This window comes from Pichia membranifaciens, assembly GCF_001661235.1.
Source record: "Pichia membranifaciens NRRL Y-2026 unplaced genomic scaffold PICMEscaffold_1, whole genome shotgun sequence".
NCBI classification, from domain to species: domain Eukaryota; kingdom Fungi; phylum Ascomycota; class Pichiomycetes; order Pichiales; family Pichiaceae; genus Pichia; species Pichia membranifaciens.
In genome coordinates, this window is record NW_017566982.1 from 903709 (window position 1) to 922447 (window position 18739).

Below are 18739 nucleotides of genomic sequence, written 5' to 3' on the forward strand. Positions count from 1 at the left end.
AAAAAAGGCGGACGGGGCCGATCGACCGCAACATGAATCGGAAAACAAGCGCTGCCGAATCGGGCAACTAATGGGTAGAAGATGTGTGCTTGGCTACATTAAAGTCCATTAGATAGGGGCCGGAGGGAAGCCGGAGGCGTCTACGGGTCCTCGAAGGTGGTGTCGATCCAGCGGGCGACGCAGTCCATGAACTCCTTGGGCTTCTCGCTGATGAGCCAGTGGCCGGCATCGATGTCCACGGCGGTGAAGCGTGGGAAGAAGAGAGCGACGGCGTGCAGGAACTCGTCGGCGACGTAGGCGCTCTTGAGCCCACGGACAACTAGGGTGGGCCCGTTCCAGCGGGTCTTGTCGCTGTTGAAGGGCCAGGAGCTGACGTTGTCGATCTGGGCAGCCATGATGTCGAGCGGCACGCGGGAGTAGTAGCCGGCGTGGCCGCCGGCCCGCTTCTTGAGGTTGGTCTCGAGAAACTGGCGCACAGGGAGCTTGTCCTCGACCTCCGCAAGCACGCGGTCGCAGTCCTTCATGGTGTGCATGTGGGTGCGGTCCCGCTCGATCTTCTGCAGCTGCCGGATGTACTGCCCGAACTTGCTGAAGCCCGTCGCCCCGCCGGTGAAGTTCACGGGGGCGTTGTCGACGGCCACGAGGCCGGCACACAGCTCGGGCCGCCGCAGCGTCACCGCCATGGCGCACTTGGCGCCCATCGAGTGTCCGACGAGCACCGGCCGCTGCAGACCCTGCGCCGCGATGAACCGCTCCACGTCCGCCGCCATCGCCGGGTAGTCGTGGCGGGCGTTGTGCGGCGAGTCGCCGTGGTTGCGCAGGTCCAGACAGTACACGTCCGTGTTGAGACGCTTCGCCAGCTGTCTCGACACCGACCGGTTGTTCGCTCTCGAGCCAAAGAGCCCGTGCAGGAACACAATCGGCGGCAGCGGCGCCAACGGCGCCGGCAGGTTCGCCGGCGGAACGTGTTTGTCGAACACCAGCTCCACCGTCTCGATCTTGCTGTCCAGTGCCGCCTCGCCCAGGTCCGAGTGGCCCAACGACCCCGGCGTCCCGTCGTATCTGCTCACATACCGTCTCCAGCCAGCAGCAAACACACCCGTGCGGGCCCGTGTAGCAAGCGCCAGCATTTGTCGGCAACCTTGCAGCATCGTCGTCATAAGCTTACCTTCTTTGGTCTTTAGTCCTCCCAGGGGCTCACTGAATAGCAGATCCCCACCTTTGGCCTCCCTAGCACGTCTGAAACACGCCTCGGCCTCTCCGCTGGCCCCGACCCCCCTTTCTCCCCTTTCCGGCCTCCTTTTCCTCGACGCGCTGTCGTTTCTTTTCGCCCGTGTCGGCCCTTTTTCTTCCCCTTTTCTGTCAACAAACGCGCTCGGCGTTGCAACAATGGCGACACCATGAAACAGGCCTCGTTCTAAGCCTGCTGCCTTTCAAACGTTATTGCAGTAGATGTCTGGGGCCGATCTAGGGTCCCGCAGTATATATACCACCATGCTCCCAAGCTTGGGCGAGTTGTGGGTGGTGTTGGACCCCATTGTAGTGCGTTTTCTGCTTCCTCTGGCCCCAAGCAGTCAGATACCCACGTACCCACGTACCCTTCTACCCTTCTACCACTCACTTAGTCGTGCAGTCAAGCACCCCGCATTTGTTCTTCAGTTCTTCTCCTGCCTTCCTTTGACGCGTACGCTTCCATCGATCCACACTCACTCGCACAAGCACAAACCTTGCTAGAAAATGCTTTTGAAACAAACCACCGTCGTTTCCATACTGTCGTTGCTTTCTCTCACTTTGGCTGCTCCTTTCGAGCACCACAAGCACTTCAGACACGCTAAGAGAGACGCTGACGCAGATGTCGTCACCGTCACCGTGCAGCAAAACCAGAACTTCTACGAACAGTCCTCCTCCGATCCTGCTGCAGCCCCTTCGTCCTCCGCCTTCAACGAATACCAGTATCAGCCACAAGCAGCCTCCAGCTCAGCATCATACGGTCCCGTCTACAGTTCAGCGGCTCCTGCAGGAAACAACGGGTACCAGGGTGCATCCTCAGCCACTACTGCTCAATCCTCGTCAGCTCCTTCTTCTTCTTCGGCCCCTAGCCCGGGCGATGGATCTGTCGGATCTTACGCCCAACAAGGTAAGGGAATCACGTATTCTCCATACAGCAACAACGGAGCATGCAAGTCATCTTCGGAGATCCAGGCCGACATGGCCACTCTGTCCTCCTTCAGCGTGATCAGAATCTACGCCCCAGACTGTTCGGTCGTTTCGGCCATGCTGTCCAGCATGGGCTCCAACCAACAAATTTTTGCAGGTCTTTACTACATGGAATCGTTAGAAACAGATGTTCAGACCTTGGCAGAACAAGTGACGTCCTCCTCTCGTGGTTGGGACGCCATCTACGCAGTCGCTGTCGGTAACGAATGGGTCAACTCCGGTGCATATGATGCCGGAACCGTTGTCTCTGCTGTCTCCAAGGGACGTTCCTTGCTATCTTCCAAGGGCTTTAATGGTAAAGTCGTCACTGTTGACACTGTTCCAGCCTACCAATCCAACCCTTCTCTTTGTGAAGCTTCAGACTTTGCTGCCGTCAACCAACACGCTTTCTGGAACGGTAACACCGCTCCTGAAGACTCCGGTAGCTTCATTCAGAACTCTGTTTCCTCCATGAAGTCCTTATGCAACAAGGACGTTCTGATTTGCGAAACAGGTTGGCCAACCCAAGGTAGCACTTTCGGCTCCCAAGGTGTCCCAGGAACCTCACAACAGTTGGCTGCTGTCAAGAGTATAGCAGAAGCAGTCGGTGAGAGTGTCATCTTCTTTACAACTTTCAACGATCCATGGAAGCAACCTGGTGCTTACGGTGTCGAACAATACTGGGGACTGTTCGATTAAACTGTTAGAATTTGCATCATCATAAATTACATTTAGTTGTTTTTCTCTGTATATGGATATTCATTTATTATCCAACGCGTTCATTTACTTTCTTTTACTTTCTTTACTTGATTCTATTTTCTACAATCCTCTCCTTCAAGTAACACTGTTATAGTAGTTTATAATCACCAACAAAGATACCCTTAACTTAAAAAAAAGCTTTCAATTTTTCTTTTTTTTTCTTTTAAAAAAAAAACTTAAAACTACATATACACTGTAATACAACAACTATAAAAACATCAAGAAAAGATCGTAACACCACTTCATTGCTTCTGCTTCTTCATCTTCCAAGCAATGTATTCAGCACTATGGCCACATCTAATTCTCTTCACGCCGATGGATCCTTTCCTACTATCGTAAACTTCGTCTCCCAAAATCCGGTCTACAATCTTCAACGGTGGACCTCTGAACCAAAGCAACGCATGCTTATCGACGTTCCCGCTTTTACCTGGATTTCCTGCAAGCGGGCTACCGCCAGCCAACGCGTCATTGAAAGATCCCATATTGTGCTGCTGCTGTTTTACAATGTTGTTGATCCGTTCAAAATTGTGCCTGTCGACCCCGGCATATGAGGCCTTCACCATTTCTTGCAAATTCTCCTCTTGTCCGTTATACCTAACATACGTGAATGAAGGAGATGGCGAATGATATTGTGAAAACGAGTAAGTGCCCAAATTGTATGGCGATTTAATAATTTTATGAGATCCAGGATACACATGAGACACATTTAAATTCATTGTTGGTTTGGTGTATGCCTTGAACGAAGTCATGCTGGACATTGAATTGTTTGTTCTTTTTAAACTACCGGCCATTGGGTTGGCAGGAATAGTCATGAACGATGGGTTGCCCATAAGTTTGTTGACTGGATTGTTGCTGTTGATACCGTTATTTAGACTGTTGTGGTTCCCATTATAGTTATGGCCATGACCCATGATACCCATTCCATTTCCATTGAAGTCGCCTCCTAATTGTGTTTCAGGAGTGGATTCGTGACCATCGCCACTATTGTAATTATCAATCAATGCTGAAGATGGGATACGAATGTTAGTGGTTGGTGGAACATAACTCTTACACTGTGATTCAGATAAGGTACCGTCAAAATAGTGAAGATCAACTTCATCGTTTGGTCTTGGCACATATACCGCACCAACCAGAGGAGGAGAGTTCAGGTTTAAGATAATTGGTTGTGGAATTGGACTATTTGGTGTCGAACCTGGTGCCAAAAGGTTTTTAATAGGAGATGGATACTTCTTCAAGACTCTATTGGAGGTTAACGGTTTGATAGGGTCCTCGAGATGTCGAACTTCATCAGGTAAACACGCCTTCCACGTTCTAATTTTCGCAAAAGTGTTTTCCCTATCGTTATATCGGAACTCACACACAAAAAGTGGGCCTTCAAAGGGGATACCTGGGTCTCCCTTTAGCCATCTTGTGAAGTAGGCAACATAACATGGACCAAGGATCTCTGAAACAAGGTGGTCTCTATACTGACCAGTCTTGACGACCTCGTTGTCGAGAAACAACCTATCAACTCTGTGAACAGTCCATTCTGGGCGGTAGTACCAACACACGTTCATGCACATCTCACCATCTTCCTGCTGCCATAACCTGAAGATCTGACCCACTGTCGGACGCATTGAATCGTTGGGATTGGCGATTAAAACCCAGTTACCGACCTTGTAAGTTCTATTATTGAATACCACTTGAGATAGTGGGAATCTACTGGTCTGCTGACCAGACATGTATTCGACGTCCGGCTTGGACATCTCTATTTGGTATAACCTCGATATGTTTGTTTCCAAGATGTTCAAGTTGTTTTTGATGAACTCGTCATGAACAAAGTAATTTCTGTTGTTGTTGATAAGCTTGAACACGTCCGAAACGTAGGCATCCACTGTCTTGTAGTATCTCTGCTTGATCAAGCTCTTAATGTCCAACATGGAGATTGGATCCTTAACGATCCGCAAATAGTCTGGGTGTTCCTGCTGGCTTGGCAACTTGTCCCAAAAGGACACTATTGTCTTGTTTCCAACCTTTATCTTCTTGAGGCCTCTCATGATGGACTTGATTCTTTGCTCGTGGGGCTTGTCGACGATTGGCGGTCTTCCACGCTTGACCCACTGTTCTAAAACCTGCCTGTTTGGCGACGGGTTTGTGATGGGTTTTGGTGGCGTGTATATGTGTGACTTTCCTGTGTCTTCAATGGTGGCGACGTATGTATTTGGGTTGTACGACTGGTTCGTTATGGCCCTATAGTCCGTCTCTGGTTCATGGGTGTAGCGGCGTTCTTCCTGCTTCACCTCTTCTTCCTTGTACTCCTCGTCCTCCTCGTCCTCTGCAGCGGGAGTGGATGCTGCATTCGTGGAGGCGGCAGCAGCTGTGGCGGAGGAAGCACCAGTAGCGGAAGCATTTTTGGCTGCTTCCTTGGCGTTGCTTGCGTTGCCTGCGTTGCTCTGGGGCTCGTTCGGAAGAGGGCCGAGGTTTGGGTAGAAGATCTCGTCGTGCTTGTAGATGTTCTTGTCGCCGACGAGCGTTGGGATAACGGTCTCGCGGATGAAGCTGTCCAAGATCATGGCAAACTTGTAGTAGTCGGAGGTCTCTTCGTTGAAGAAACGGGCGTTCCAAGAAATCTGCACCAGGTCGTTGATGAACGCCTGCGGATGGGTGTAGCGTTTGTGTTTGGAGGCCATTTTGATTTTGGAGTACGACATCGGCACCTTGATGACCTTGTAGTACTCGATGTTTGCCCGGAGGGGCAACGCGTGGAAGGCGTAGGAAAACTCGTTCCCGCTGGCGTCCTTCAAGTTGTAGATTTCATCAAGAAAGTGGAAGAACTTGTCGTTCATGTACACCTTCTCCTTCTCTGTGATGGTCTTCGACACCATTGGTTGCTCAGGCACGCGGGCAGACAGGGCAGACACACACACGCAGACACGCAAATAGACGCACGGACACTAGTTTCCGAAACTGGCTTGTCTGACGAAACAAGCTCTGTTTCCTTTTCACGACACGAACGTGCTCAGCTGCTGCGTTGTTGTGCTCTTTCTTTCTCTTTCTCACCCATTCTCTCCCCTCGTTTTCTCGCCGGTGGCAAGAAAAAAGAGGGCGAGAAAAAGAGGATGGCGCGACAGAAACCGCGCCAGATATGCTTACGTCAGCCGCCAACATGTTTCCCGGATCTGTTGAAGAAGCGATGGACGGGCTAGAGGAGGAAGGCGGAGGGGAAGAAGAGGGCTGTTGGCGAGAGGGGAGGGGCGAAAGGGCATTGAAGAGGCATCTGGTGCCACATGGATGACGCAGACTCGTTCAGGGAGTTTTTCAGAGAGAAGACCCGCGGGGACGGGCGGATCACGGTGTTGGCGTTGGTTGGGTCGGGGCTTTCGGCGGCGTCTGGGCTCCGGCCGTACGGGGGAGGGGACGAGGACGACGGAGACGGCAGGGATGTGGGTGCTGTGGCGTGGCGCAACTACACGGCGATCGATCTTGCGACGCCGGACGCCTTCGAGACGAACCCGGCGCTCGTGTGGATGTTCTACGCGTACCGGCGGCACCGGGCGCTGGCGGCGACGCCCAACGGCGGCCACAGGCTGCTTGCGACGTTGAGCCGGCTGTCCGAGCACGTGGACTTCCTCACGATCACGCAGAACACGGACGGCCTCCACCAGCGGGCGGGCCACGCTGCGGAGCAGCTGCTCGAGTTCCACGGCTCGCTCTTCGAGCTCCGCTGCACCAGCTTCCTCTGCAGCTACCGCAGCGTGTCCCGCAAGGACCCGTTGACGCCGGCGCTCGACGTCTCGAAGTACGCTGGCGACCCCGCCGCCGCCGACGACGACGACAGCGGCAACGGCGACCCCGCCGCCACGACGCCACTCCCCGCCGTCACGGAGCTCGCCCAGCTCCCGACGTGCCCGCTCTGCACGTCTCTACTCCGGCCGGGCGTGCTCTGGTTCGGCGAGGCGCTGCCGCTGCAGCTCCTCGACCGGGCAGACGAATTCATCGTCGACCACCGTGTCGACGTGCTCCTCGTCGTCGGCACGTCCCACAGCGTCTGGCCCACCGCCGCCTACCTCGACCTCGTGAGGAACCAGGGCGCCCGCATCGCCGTCTTCAACACCGTCCGGGACCCGGAGATCGACCGCATGGCCCCGGCGACCCCCGTATGGCAGTTTGCCGGCGACTGCGCCCACACCTTGCCACAGGTGTTTGCCCCGATCCTCGCGGACTGGGGGCACCGTCCCGTGTAGCATCTATCGCACCTACCCTACCCCTACAACTACTACTACAACCGCTACCCCAACCCCTGCACGGCCTTCTGCGAGCCTGCACTGCACCCGTCCTGCAGCAGCCACACGGCACCTGCCGCCTGTCCGCTACCACCTCCGCTGCGACCCAGCTGTCACCCAGCTGCCACCCCGCCGTCGCTGTTACAACCCAGCAGCACAGGCAGCCAGCAAACGCAACAGCAACACAGTCGACTTCCCTGCGACGGCCACGACGGCATCCTCTCCAGTGTTGCATTTTGCGGCCCCGCATGTTGCACCGGCCTCGCCAGTGTAACTCTAGCCCCCGACACACAGACAGCCGGGGCGGTCTTTCTGTCCAGGCGTACCAGGGGCCGGCCGGGGTGCTACATGAGGGGCCCCATCGCATTGGCTCGTGACACCATGTCTCATCCCCATTCATCCGCTGTCTCATCCCATCGCTGTCCTGGGCACATGCTTGGCCTTTTGCACCCGCGTAATGTCGCATCCGACGGAACGCTCGCCGGGGGTGGCAGTCTAGTGTAGCATTGAGCTGCCAAACGGCACCGTTGATAAGGCCCCGCACACGATAAGAAAGGCGTCCTCGCAGATAAGGCCATCGTCGCCGTCAGCACGAACATGGGAGGGCTGTCTGAGAGAACACCCACCGGGGTTATGGCACAGACAGGGGCCGGGTGTGGTGTATAAAGAGCAAGTGCCGTCCGCCGTCCGCAGCCTCCACAGACACAGGCTTGAGAGAACAGTCCGTGTCCTTTTCCCCTCTGCACAGACAGCGGTCCCTAGATATACCCAGCAGCACCATGTCTGAACAGGAAAAGTCGACCACCCTCCAGGTGAACGTGAGCAAGGGCTCGTCGAACTCGTTCGACGTGGCCCTCGAGAAGGATGCCGGCGGAGCCGGCGCCACGACGCTGCAGGAGGTGAAACACTACACCCCCAGCGAGATCGAGAGCAGCGGCAAGTTCTACGACAAGAGATACGTGCCCTTCTTGCCGGCCTACTCGAACGCGACGATCCAGATCGTGATGCTTGCCTTCGTCGTGTTCATGACGCCGGGCATGTACAACGCCTTGACCGGTATCGGGGCGTCCATCAGCGGACCCGACGGAGTCAAGACGCAGGACAACTCCACCGTCGCTCTCTACTGTACCTTTGCCGGTCTCGGCTTCTTTGCCGGAACCTTCTGCAACTTGATGGGCCCACGCTACTGCTTGATGTTTGGCGGAACGGGCTACCTCATCTACGCAGGCTCTCTTTTGAGCTACAACCACAACCAGAACGCCGGCTTCGTCATCTTTGCCGGCGCATATCTCGGTCTCTGCGGCGCCTGCCTCTGGGCTGCCCAGGGCTCCATCATCATGTCCTACCCAACTGAAGAGAAAAAGGGCAGGGGAATCATGATCTTCTGGGTCATCTTCAACCTCGGCGCCGTCATCGGTGCAATCATCCCCTTGGCCAACAACATGCACTCCGACTCCTCCACCGTCAAGGACGGCACCTACATCGCTTTCATGGTCCTTATGGGCTGCGGTAGTGTCATCGCCTTCTTCATGTTGCCAAAGGAAAAAGTCTGGAGAGACGACGGCACCAGAGTCGTCGACAAGGCGCTCCCTAACTGGAAGTCGGAGATTTTGGGCTCCTTCAAGTTGCTGATTAAAGAGCCAAAAATCCTCATCATGTTCCCTATGTTCTTTGCCTCCAACTGGTTCTACACATACCAGTTCAACGAGTTCAACGCTGGCCGTTTTAACATCAGAACCAGATCCTTGAACTCCTTGCTTTACTGGTTCTTCCAGATGTTTGGTGCCGTTATCATGGGTACCATCTTGGACCTCAAGTGGTTCAGGAGAAGTGTTCGTGCCAGAATCGGATGGGGATTTCTTTTCTGCATTTCCATGGCCATCTGGGGTGGAGGTTACAAATTTCAGAAGAGTTTCACCAGAGCCGACGTCACTGCAGACGCAAACGGCACCATCAAAATTGCAACAATGGACTTCAAGGACGGTGCATACATCGGCCCAATGTTCCTCTACATTTTCTACGGTATCTTTGACGCTATGTTCCAGAGTTACTGCTTGTGGCTCATGGGAGCACTCTCTAACGACAGTGAGAAAACCGCCTACTACGCCGGCTTCTACAAGGGTATTCAATCTGCTGGTGCAGCCGTCGCTTGGAGACTCGACGCTTACGGCACCGCCTACATGAGCATGTTGGCAAGTTCCTGGGCTTTGGTACAGGGCTCTATGGTGGTGGCCATTCCTCTCGTCTTCTTCATGGTCTCAGACCACACCGAAGAGGAACCAGAGAGAATCCTCGAAGAAGACGAGTTCAGCCCAATCGTGGCTCTGGCTTCCGGTGAGGGAAGAATCGTCTAATACTTGACCTCTAGCAGCGTCTTGCTTTGTTCAATTCGAAATGTCCGATTGTTTATTATCTCTATGAGTTTATCTGTATTTTTTCCCAGCTATAGTGATGCGACTAAACATGATCCTTGGTTAAAACGTCGTATAAATATATCTATATTATGCTTTCTATCTTAACATGTGCGTGGCTGGCCTTCATGGATGGACAGGCGTAATCGACACTACTCCAAAATTTTCATTGAAGCAACAGCACTGCACTATCCAAGGTATTTCCATATTAACCACATTATAAACAACGTCAAGGACCCGGCAACGTAGAAAATTATCTTGTCTTCCCATAGTACCTTTTCAATGTGGCCAACAGTCTCACGACTCACTCCCAATGTTGTCAATCCCTGGCTCATCTTGTCCTTCACTCTCAAAATGGTCTCGTTCTGCTCAACAATGTCTTCAAATGCATGTCGTCCAAGCTCCAAAATCTCGTCTAGCTTTGCATTGCTACGATCAAGTTTCATATGCTGGTCCATCATCATACCGTTGGAATCACTGTTGCCTTCCTCATTCAACGCACCGTGTTTCCGGCTCGAGCGAAACTCAATAGAGTAAGGATTATCACTGATGCCACTGGCAATTCCTGCTCTATCTTCTATATTCTGGGTAAACAAGCTGTTTCTTTCATTTTCACTCTTAACCCTTTCGCTTTCTCTCACCTTCTCTTCCCTACGGGTACGTAGGTCGCCAAACTCCACTCTCGAGTCTTCATACTCGCTTCTAAGTTTGTCTAGCCTTGTTTGGTTCTTCGCTTGCGCCTCTTTATCAGTTTGGTTAGAAACGTACGCTTCAAAATCACCAAGTAGTCGTCCAACAGATGTAATCGTAGTTGAAATAGCTCCAATCAATGACAGTGATGATCCTATCTCATTCTCCTTGGCATTAGTAACACTTGACCGAAGAGAGTTCAAGTCTCGACGTAGTTGCTGCATCTGTTTGCTCGTTTGGTTGTACAATAGACTCATGGCGTTATGATATGAGTCTTTCAATCGACTGGTTTGTTTGATTCTCTTCTTTTCAATTGATCGACGCCTATAACAAACCTTCACCCCGATTGTCTTCTCTATCAACACGAAAAACAAACCTTGCCACGAAAAATTCCCCACGGTGCGGTGTCACTCTGTAAAGTATGCGATGCTTGATTTTGGCGTATCATTCGTTTTAGAGCTACTGCTCACTAAAATTACATAAAACTAGATGTATTCATCTATCCAGACAAAACATAACCCTTCCTCTCCTCTACTCTACTCTCACTCGTCTTCTAGCTCGGCCAAACCGTTCAGACCGAATAAAAATCCTAACTCTCTTCTACTCAATTTGCCTATCTTGTTACGTGCTGTTGGATCAAGGGCGCTTTCAACAAGCTCTTCTTTTTCTTTTTGTAACTCCATGATTCGATCTTCGATGGTTCCGGCAATTAGAAGTCTGTGCACATATACCTCTCGAGTTTGCGAAATTCTGTGAACTCTGTCTTGTGCTTGCTTCTCCACATATGGATTCCAGAATGGCTCCACGATAATGACGTGATTGGCACATGTTAGTGTTAGACCAACATTACCAGCTTTCAATGACAGTAAGAGGACCCTTTTTGACGGATCCTTGTAAAATGCGCTGATGCAATCATTTTTGGTGGTCATATCCATCGAACCGTCGTATTGTAAAAAGTCTATGTTTCTTTCACGTAGTGTGATCTGAAGAATGTCGAAAAAGCCAACAAACTGGGAAAAAACAATAACCTTCTCTCCCGGTTTGTTGTTCAAAATATTCTCAGCTATCTCGATCGTCTTGTTAGCTTTGGCACTAATCATCAGTTTCCCATCTTCCTCTATAAATTTCTTTATTGTGGCAAGTCTCCAATTCTTGTCAGAAGCCCGAGAATCAAGTTGGTATCTTTTACGAATTTCTTGCCAAGTGAGACCTTCTCGATACGATTCATACACTCTGAGATCCACTGACATGCTTGATAAATTGGTAACCCCACATGAGATACATTTGGCAGACACATCTCCTTCCCATGACGCTTCCGAGTGCTGCTCAAAGTATTCGGTATGGCAATCATAGCACAAGGGGTGGCCACATTTACTTAGTAGTAGAACCTGACCTTCTGCTAGCTCTTCCGTACAATGAAGGCAAGTGAATCCATTTTCACGTTCATCTTCAATCCTTCTGATAACATTATTAGGATAGTCTTTGACGGCTTCAAAACCTTTTTTGAACCTGTCCAATTTCGATACTCGATCTCCGTCATCTCCCAAACGAACCAAGTACTGGTGATCCGCCGCCTGTCTCATGCGAAGCAATAAAGTCAAAATCGAAGAATAAGTTTTGTTTTGAGATCTAAGTAACTTGTCTGCGGTTTTCTTGGAAGAGTGTTCAAGAGAGCTGTAAAACTCTTTCTCTTTCTCCTCCATCTCAACTTTTTCTTCAATAATATGCTTTTCCGGTAGTGTTAAAATAGGCTTACCATCGATCTCACTATCCTTGGTACGCCTCAAAAGAATTGCACTTAAAAGAGCATGAATTTTTCTATTTGCACTCGAGCTTCTGCTCTTGACAGATAAAGCAATCTGCTGATTAAATTTTGTCCAGTCGTTGTAAGGTTTAATTCCCAAAAAGCGAATCAATGGATACAACTCATCAATCCTGTTTTGGATAGGAGTTCCAGATAAGCACCATCTGTATGTACTACTCAACGATGCAACAGCTTTGGATGCTATTGTATTTTTATTTTTAATAAACTGAGCTTCATCCAAGATAATGCGATGAAATATTGCGTTGGCAGTAAAAAAAGGAGACTTATAATCACGTCTACGAACTCTTGGAGCATTACCCTTCTTTGCGTCCTCGAGTTCTTTTGCATAATGTTTTTTCCATTCTGAACCCAAAGTTTGATAACTTATCAATACTATGTCGTACTGTGAAAGTTCTTCAAAATTAGACAGCTTATTAGTTGAATGAAAAAGGTACGTGCTAAGTTTATTTTCATTTTTGATTTTCATTCCAATTTCCTGTTGCCATTGGTGCAGTAGAGAGACTGGGCCAATAATTAAATTGGTTTTAACGTCTTCCCTTTGAGAAGGATTAGCTAAGATAAGTGCAATTGCTTGAATAGTTTTACCCAAACCCATATCATCAGCAAGGATTCCGCCTTTATTGGATCCTTCTTCTATTTTAAGCATCCAAGATACACCTATTCTTTGATGTTTTAAAAGTGAAATGCATAGCTCTTTTGGAGTATTAGCAAGACCCTCTTCTTTGAACTCGGTGATTTTTATTGATTCCATTAAGTTTCTAATACCGTCACTATCATTTAAATTAGTTCTATATGGGTTGAGATGGTTCATGTTATCATCATAAACATTTGAAAAGGGCATATAAGATGGATTTCTTCCATTCACGTATTGATCCATTTGCGTAAAAATGTTGTCATAACCGTTTGTATATTCCTCATCGTTATCAACGTCAATTACTTGCATATTGTTTGGTATCAGTGGATTATCAATCCGAGGTGCGATTGCATCAGAATGAGCTGGGATCTGAATTGGTGGGATAGGTTGGGAAGTCAACGAGAACTCACGTACAGTCTTCAATGTTTCGGCAGGAGAGGATCCAGTGAGTTTATACATCTCGGTAATTGTATTTATCACCAAATTCAGTTCTGGTAAAACTTTCATATATGTGCCAATATGTGTAATGTCACTCTGAGTAAACCCGTTGAATATGTATGCCTTCCTTAGCTCCTCCAGCAATCTAGACCTTTCAATTATTTTCATTTTGTAAGACTTTAGTTTGAATATTCCAGAACCCACCTCCCCATAATATTTGGATAATGTTTTAATCTTATTATCAAGAAACCGTAGAATTTGATTATACCTGATATCAGCCTTTTTTATACCTGAATTTTTGACAGCCTTTTCCTGTACTTGATTCCTCATTTCAGCTGCTTTTTTCAAGAAGGCGTCCATTCTACTGTGCAAATCACTGAACTTATTCAGCCTGTGAATAACTGAATGCATTGCGTTCAAATTTTCATCTCTGAATTTTGTTACTCTGAGTTCTGGTGGTAAATGTGTTACCCCATCTTGAGTTATTTCGAAGGCTTGAATCGAGTCTGGGAGTATTGGCATTGCTTCACTTACAAAATTAGTCTCAGTCGGAAATTCAATCTGGTATTTCAGTGGTAAGGCTTTGATGGGCGGGTACTTTTCAAGAAGTTTGTTTATTCTGTCTCGTTCAGCTTTTTCTTTCTGAATATTAGCTCTTTCAGCTAGCTCATTTTGAAAAATTTCTTCCTTTTTAACGTTATCTTGAATCATGTTCATTTTATTTCTCAGAATTTCTTGCCTTTTTCTAGCCATCTCCTCTTCTGTCTCAACTTGACGTTCCCTTTTCACTGTTTGTGTAAAATACGAATTTTTTGTCTCAAGGGGAATCACGTCGTCATCATCATCAAAAGCGTTAGTTGGATTATGACCGACACCAGTTATTATAATGTCATCTTCTTCATCGGTTTCTGATTTGTCATCTGAATCATTGTAAGCAAATTTATTGAACGGTGGTTTTGTAACCTCAGTATTTTCTTGACTGGGTTTCATAGAAAGAGGTTCGCTTTTTAAACTGCTAGCTAGATTGTGGGGGTTGGAGTCAAACTTAAATGGTTTTTGTTCTTGTGGGTTGAAAACAGCGGGTCGGGTTAAATCTGTTGAGGACCTCATGTTTGCTACATTTGTGAAGTTTATATCATCATCGCTTCCATCATCACTCGTTAAATCAATGAATCCCAAATTTTGTGATGATTGAGATTCCGCTTTGCTAACTCTCGGTATTGACGCCATGGACACAGTGTTTGGAATATTATCATATGCGACTTTTCCGTCCTTCAATTCGGGAGTGCTAGACTTACTGAGCAAGAATTTAGAGGCTGTCGGTATTGCAACTTTCTTTCTGAAAGTAGAATCAAGAATGCTATTTAGTCTTCCAACTCCCGAATTTAAGGTGTGTGTGGAGGTTTGGGTGGGACTAGGATACCGGTTCCGAGGCTGAACATGATCATGTAAAATGGGCTCAGTAGTTTTAGATGATTTCAGATTTTGTAAATCTGCAACAGGGGGTATCAGTGTTTTTGTTTGAAGCCTATCTGATGACGTGTCTGGATTTACTCCTGTGTTATCATTAGATGCTGCTCTTTCAGGCGCATGTTCACTGCTCTGAGAATGTGGGGGCTGAAATTGGTTATCATGAGACTGTAGTTGCAGGTCTTTCTTGGGTATATTGGGGTCATGAGAAAACGATAAAGAGTCTATTTTAAAGTTCAGTGAATCATGAGCGACTCCGTTCCTTTTGCTATTAGTTTGTATCGGATTAGGAGTTGGACTTTGAGGTGAATTATTCGATAGGTGGTTTCTCAAATTATTATCCTGCTGCTTCTTGAAAGCCAGAGTCGGAGAATAATTTTTGGCTTCATCTATATCCAGAAACTGAGACATTTTCTGCTTGTAGAAATAAGGCAATAAGCAAAGGTTTGAAAAGCTTCATCCTGATAACAACAAAGGATCTTCAAACCATCTACACGTTTTATTTGTTTTTTACGTATCATGTTTTTGTTGTGCGAGCGAACCCGGGTTCGGAGATTTTTCGACCCCTGACCTAAATTTATCTCTTACCGGGACTGAACTTTCATGAGATTATGATCATGTGCTCATACGTCTGAAGCATGGTCTAAATGCTTGAGATATCGTGTATAAAACTGTTGTCAGAGAGATTTTTAGTAGCAAAAGAAACACTACAAAGTAGCACTATACATGAGTAGGACGGGAGCAAAATCAGTCGTCACCGTTCTCTTCATCTATGATTTTGAGACATATATCTAAAAGCTTCAACAATATCGGATGTTTAGGGTTGAAGGCCAATCCTCTTTCAAAGTCTGATTTGGCGCTCAAAAACTCCCCCAGATTAAGGTTACAGATGCCGCGTCTCAAGTGGTTGTCCGGAATCTGGCTTCCTAGTAGCACCAAGACTTCTGCGTCTTCGAGAGCCTCTACGAACATGTTTGCGTTGGTATAAGCGTCGCATCTTCCCATCAAGCAAATAATGAGTTCTGACATCGTAGGCTGGAATGGCTCGAACTTGGATCTGGCACTGGCGAGGCCGAGCGCAATATCGAACTTCTTGGCTGCGTCTGCAAACTGTCTTTGGCGCATCAGCGTGGTTGCAGACTCGTGCATCTTTTTCACCATCATTGAGAGGTTTTTGGTGAATGCTTCTTTGGAAGGTGGCGGAGGGAATTCGGAGTTCGCCTTGATGAAGTCCGTGTATAACGTGTTGACTTGTGAAATTTCCAGTTGCAGGTCTTTGGAGGAGCTCAGGGGCACCGTGTCCTCCAAAGAAACCTTTTTGCTCGTGGAGTCGTATGTTATCGGTAGCACTGTCGTTGCCATTTTAGCTCTAAATGCCTGTATAATGAGTGCAGTTGGAACCTGTTTTGTAAACATCCATAAACATCCTGTCATGCTGAAACCTTGCGATGATTGATACTGTGCAAGGATCCGAATTTACGTGGCAGCTGTGCTTCTCGATCTGACGCCCCGGGAGGAAAACACGATTTTCGCGCCGATCGGCGGCAAAATCAGCATTAGCTCAATTTGTATATAAAACCCACACACAGCTTGTGTCTATCTAGGAGAATCGGTAGAGGGGTACGGGACCGGAGACAGGAGAAGGAAGCCCAGGCCAGCGTCCCGACAAGCCACATGGGTAAATACTTCTGCGACTACTGCCAGTCGTACTTGACGCACGACTCGCTGAGCGTGCGGAAGAACCACTTGCACGGAAAACACCACTTGAGACTCTACAACGAATACTACGAGAAAGTCGCCAACGAACATCCCGAGTACGACAGAAAGAACACAGACGCGTCTGTGGGCAACCCGCTGCTGTCGGAGATGTACAAGGGCATCCCGGGGCTGACAAACAAGTACGCTGACCAGCACCAGCGGGACAGCGGAGCGAAGCCCGCATTCAAGCTATACGTTCCGAGCACCAGTGTCGGACTTCCGAATCCTCCGCCGAACGTGCTCTTTGTGAACTACTCGAACTACGTGCAGAAGAGCCGGGTGACCAAGCCGTACTACAGCAACGGGAACAGCAATGGCTACGGCCACGGCCACGACCGTGGCCATGGCTTTGGGGGGTTCAACCGTGGCGGGAACAGGGGTTTCCGGCCACGCGACAGGGAGGCCTCGCCACGGACGACGGCTGGCACGAGCGGACGTGGGAGCACCGACCACCGCCAGACACACAGACGCCCTGCCCCAGCTGCTGCCTCGGGCACAGACTTGGGCCACCGCAACCCGAGCTCGTCAGCGCCAGTGAGGACTGGCCCGCACAACGGTTACGGCTACGGATACGGCTATGACTCGAAGGACCGGCCATCGAGGCCCGCCGGAGGCCAGGGGTACGCCCAGGCCAGGCACGGACAAGGAGACGTCTCCCAGCAGCAGCAGCCTCCGCAGCGCAACCGCCAGAGCTACCAGCAGCGCTACAAGCAGGGATACCAGCGGTACCCGGGCCAGCAGGACCGTTCCCGAGACTACTACTAGGTTTAGCACGAGTCCCAGCCCCCCCCCCCCCTAATGTGTCTAACATGTGTATATCCTGTAGATCCTGTATATCCTACCCTCCTATCACAGCAGACTTGACCTATCACTTGCTCCACTCTTCCAATCGACGCGTCGCTGCCCGAAAACAGACGGTGCTAGTCTTGCCAGCTAAAAATTTTTTTTTCCCATGGTGGCGAAAAAAAAAGGAGGAAATTGAATTGTACACTGAATGTCGCACGTCTCGCCCCTTTCCGTTGATCTCGTTTCTGGCCTCTCTGTGTTGCTGTTGGGCTTTTTTGCCAGCTGGATGATCTAGCTTGCGACGTTGTCTGCTTGGCTGTTTGGTTGCGCATTCGTTCCCCTCCTGGCAAAGCAGTATCCAGAAACACAGCATGGCACAACAACAAGTTCCTACATTCAAGCTCGTCCTTGTCGGTGACGGTGGTACCGGTAAGACCACCTTTGTCAAGAGACATTTAACTGGTGAATTTGAAAAAAAGTACATGGCCACCTCTGGTGTCGAGGTCCACCCAATGTCCTTCTACACCAACTTCGGTGAAATCAAGTTCGACGTCTGGGACACTGCCGGCCAAGAGAAGTTCGGTGGGTTGAGAGATGGCTACTACATCAACGGCCAATGTGGTATCATCATGTTCGACGTCACCTCCAGAATCACCTACAAGAACGTGCCAAACTGGTACAGAGACTTGGTCAGGGTCTGTGAAAACATCCCAATTGTCCTCTGCGGTAACAAGGTCGACGTCAAGGAGAGAAAAGTCAAGGCCAAGACCATCACTTTCCACAGAAAGAAGAACTTACAATATTTCGACATCTCCGCCAAGTCCAACTACAACTTCGAGAAGCCATTCTTATGGTTGGCCAGAAAGTTGGTTGGCAACAACCAATTGGAGTTTGTCGAGTCCCCAGCCTTGGCTCCTCCAGAGGTCACTGTCGACTCCGACTTGATGGCAAAATACCAAGCCGAAATGGACCAAGCTGCTGCTATGCCATTGCCTGACGAGGATGACGCTGATTTATAGAGGGTTTGGCCTGCAAAGGGAAACGCTCCCGAGCTACTCTTTCGTTCATTCCCTCTCTCCGTCACGAAAATCTGTCTATGGCGGTTCACCCCCTCCAACCCGCTCCTTTGTCATAGGCATTTGTACTTTAGTATCTTCCATTTTATACTAGTCCATTTAATATAAAATAGTAATAATAACCCTACTTGTGATCTTGCTTTCCTCTTCTTCCTGTTCCTCCTCCTCTTGTAGGGGACTTGTACCGACCCTTCCCACCTCTTCAAAGGCCTATCCCAGGACGATCGACGCAATCGACGCGTCGATCGTCTTGGCGGCATTTTTCCAGCCGAGTCCGTAGCAAATTCAGCCAATGAGATCCCGCTCTCGCCTCCTCTCAGTGGTTCTTCGCCCCCCGTAGCGCTCGCCAGCTCACTGCAGGCGCCGTCTCCACTCGCTGGGTGTTTACAACGTGGTATAATAAGGGAAGACGACTTGCAAGGACGAAGAGGTAC

At 49.3% G+C, this 18739-nt stretch overlaps 9 protein-coding genes across 9 annotated transcripts; 5 read left to right on the forward strand and 4 right to left on the reverse strand.

Annotated features, from left to right (window-relative positions):
* Positions 1 to 14: 14 nt before the first annotated feature.
* On the reverse strand, positions 15 to 1242 carry PICMEDRAFT_14256 (hypothetical protein). Its single transcript, XM_019160296.1, has one exon. The coding sequence runs from the start codon at positions 1149 to 1151 to the stop codon at positions 141 to 143; it is 1011 nt and encodes a 336-aa protein (XP_019019839.1). The 5' UTR covers positions 1152 to 1242; the 3' UTR covers positions 15 to 140.
* Positions 1243 to 1553: 311 nt separating this feature from the next.
* On the forward strand, positions 1554 to 3063 carry PICMEDRAFT_14257 (hypothetical protein). The gene has a single exon (XM_019160297.1). The coding sequence runs from the start codon at positions 1738 to 1740 to the stop codon at positions 2893 to 2895; it is 1158 nt and encodes a 385-aa protein (XP_019019840.1). The 5' UTR covers positions 1554 to 1737; the 3' UTR covers positions 2896 to 3063.
* On the reverse strand, positions 2899 to 5998 carry PICMEDRAFT_14258 (hypothetical protein). Its single transcript, XM_019160298.1, has one exon. It carries the CDS (start codon positions 5817 to 5819, stop codon positions 3198 to 3200), a length of 2622 nt encoding a protein of 873 aa, XP_019019841.1. The 5' UTR covers positions 5820 to 5998; the 3' UTR covers positions 2899 to 3197.
* A 289-nt stretch (positions 5999 to 6287) lies between these two features.
* On the forward strand, positions 6288 to 7133 carry PICMEDRAFT_19328 (hypothetical protein; the record flags this gene model as incomplete). Its single annotated transcript, XM_019162114.1, has 1 exon — positions 6288 to 7133. A coding segment is annotated over one exon (846 nt), but the record flags the coding sequence as incomplete, so codon positions are not given.
* Positions 7134 to 7996: 863 nt separating this feature from the next.
* On the forward strand, positions 7997 to 9571 carry PICMEDRAFT_70346 (hypothetical protein; the record flags this gene model as incomplete). The annotated part of the gene is made up of 1 exon (XM_019163616.1): positions 7997 to 9571. The coding sequence occupies one exon, from the start codon at positions 7997 to 7999 to the stop codon at positions 9569 to 9571; it is 1575 nt and encodes a 524-aa protein (XP_019019843.1).
* A 245-nt stretch (positions 9572 to 9816) lies between these two features.
* PICMEDRAFT_9257 (hypothetical protein) lies at positions 9817 to 10575 on the reverse strand (the record flags this gene model as incomplete). The annotated part of the gene is made up of 1 exon (XM_019165080.1): positions 9817 to 10575. One exon carries the CDS (start codon positions 10573 to 10575, stop codon positions 9817 to 9819), a length of 759 nt encoding a protein of 252 aa, XP_019019844.1.
* A 285-nt stretch (positions 10576 to 10860) lies between these two features.
* PICMEDRAFT_70348 (hypothetical protein) lies at positions 10861 to 16119 on the reverse strand (the record flags this gene model as incomplete). Its single annotated transcript, XM_019163617.1, has 2 exons — positions 10861 to 15074; positions 15444 to 16119. The coding sequence occupies 2 exons, from the start codon at positions 16117 to 16119 to the stop codon at positions 10861 to 10863; spliced, it is 4890 nt and encodes a 1629-aa protein (XP_019019845.1).
* A 187-nt stretch (positions 16120 to 16306) lies between these two features.
* On the forward strand, positions 16307 to 17236 carry PICMEDRAFT_14262 (hypothetical protein). The gene has a single exon (XM_019160299.1). It carries the CDS (start codon positions 16360 to 16362, stop codon positions 17206 to 17208), a length of 849 nt encoding a protein of 282 aa, XP_019019846.1. The 5' UTR covers positions 16307 to 16359; the 3' UTR covers positions 17209 to 17236.
* On the forward strand, positions 17227 to 18616 carry PICMEDRAFT_14263 (hypothetical protein). Its single transcript, XM_019160300.1, has one exon. It carries the CDS (start codon positions 17601 to 17603, stop codon positions 18246 to 18248), a length of 648 nt encoding a protein of 215 aa, XP_019019847.1. The 5' UTR covers positions 17227 to 17600; the 3' UTR covers positions 18249 to 18616.
* The last annotated feature ends 123 nt before the right edge of the window (positions 18617 to 18739 follow it).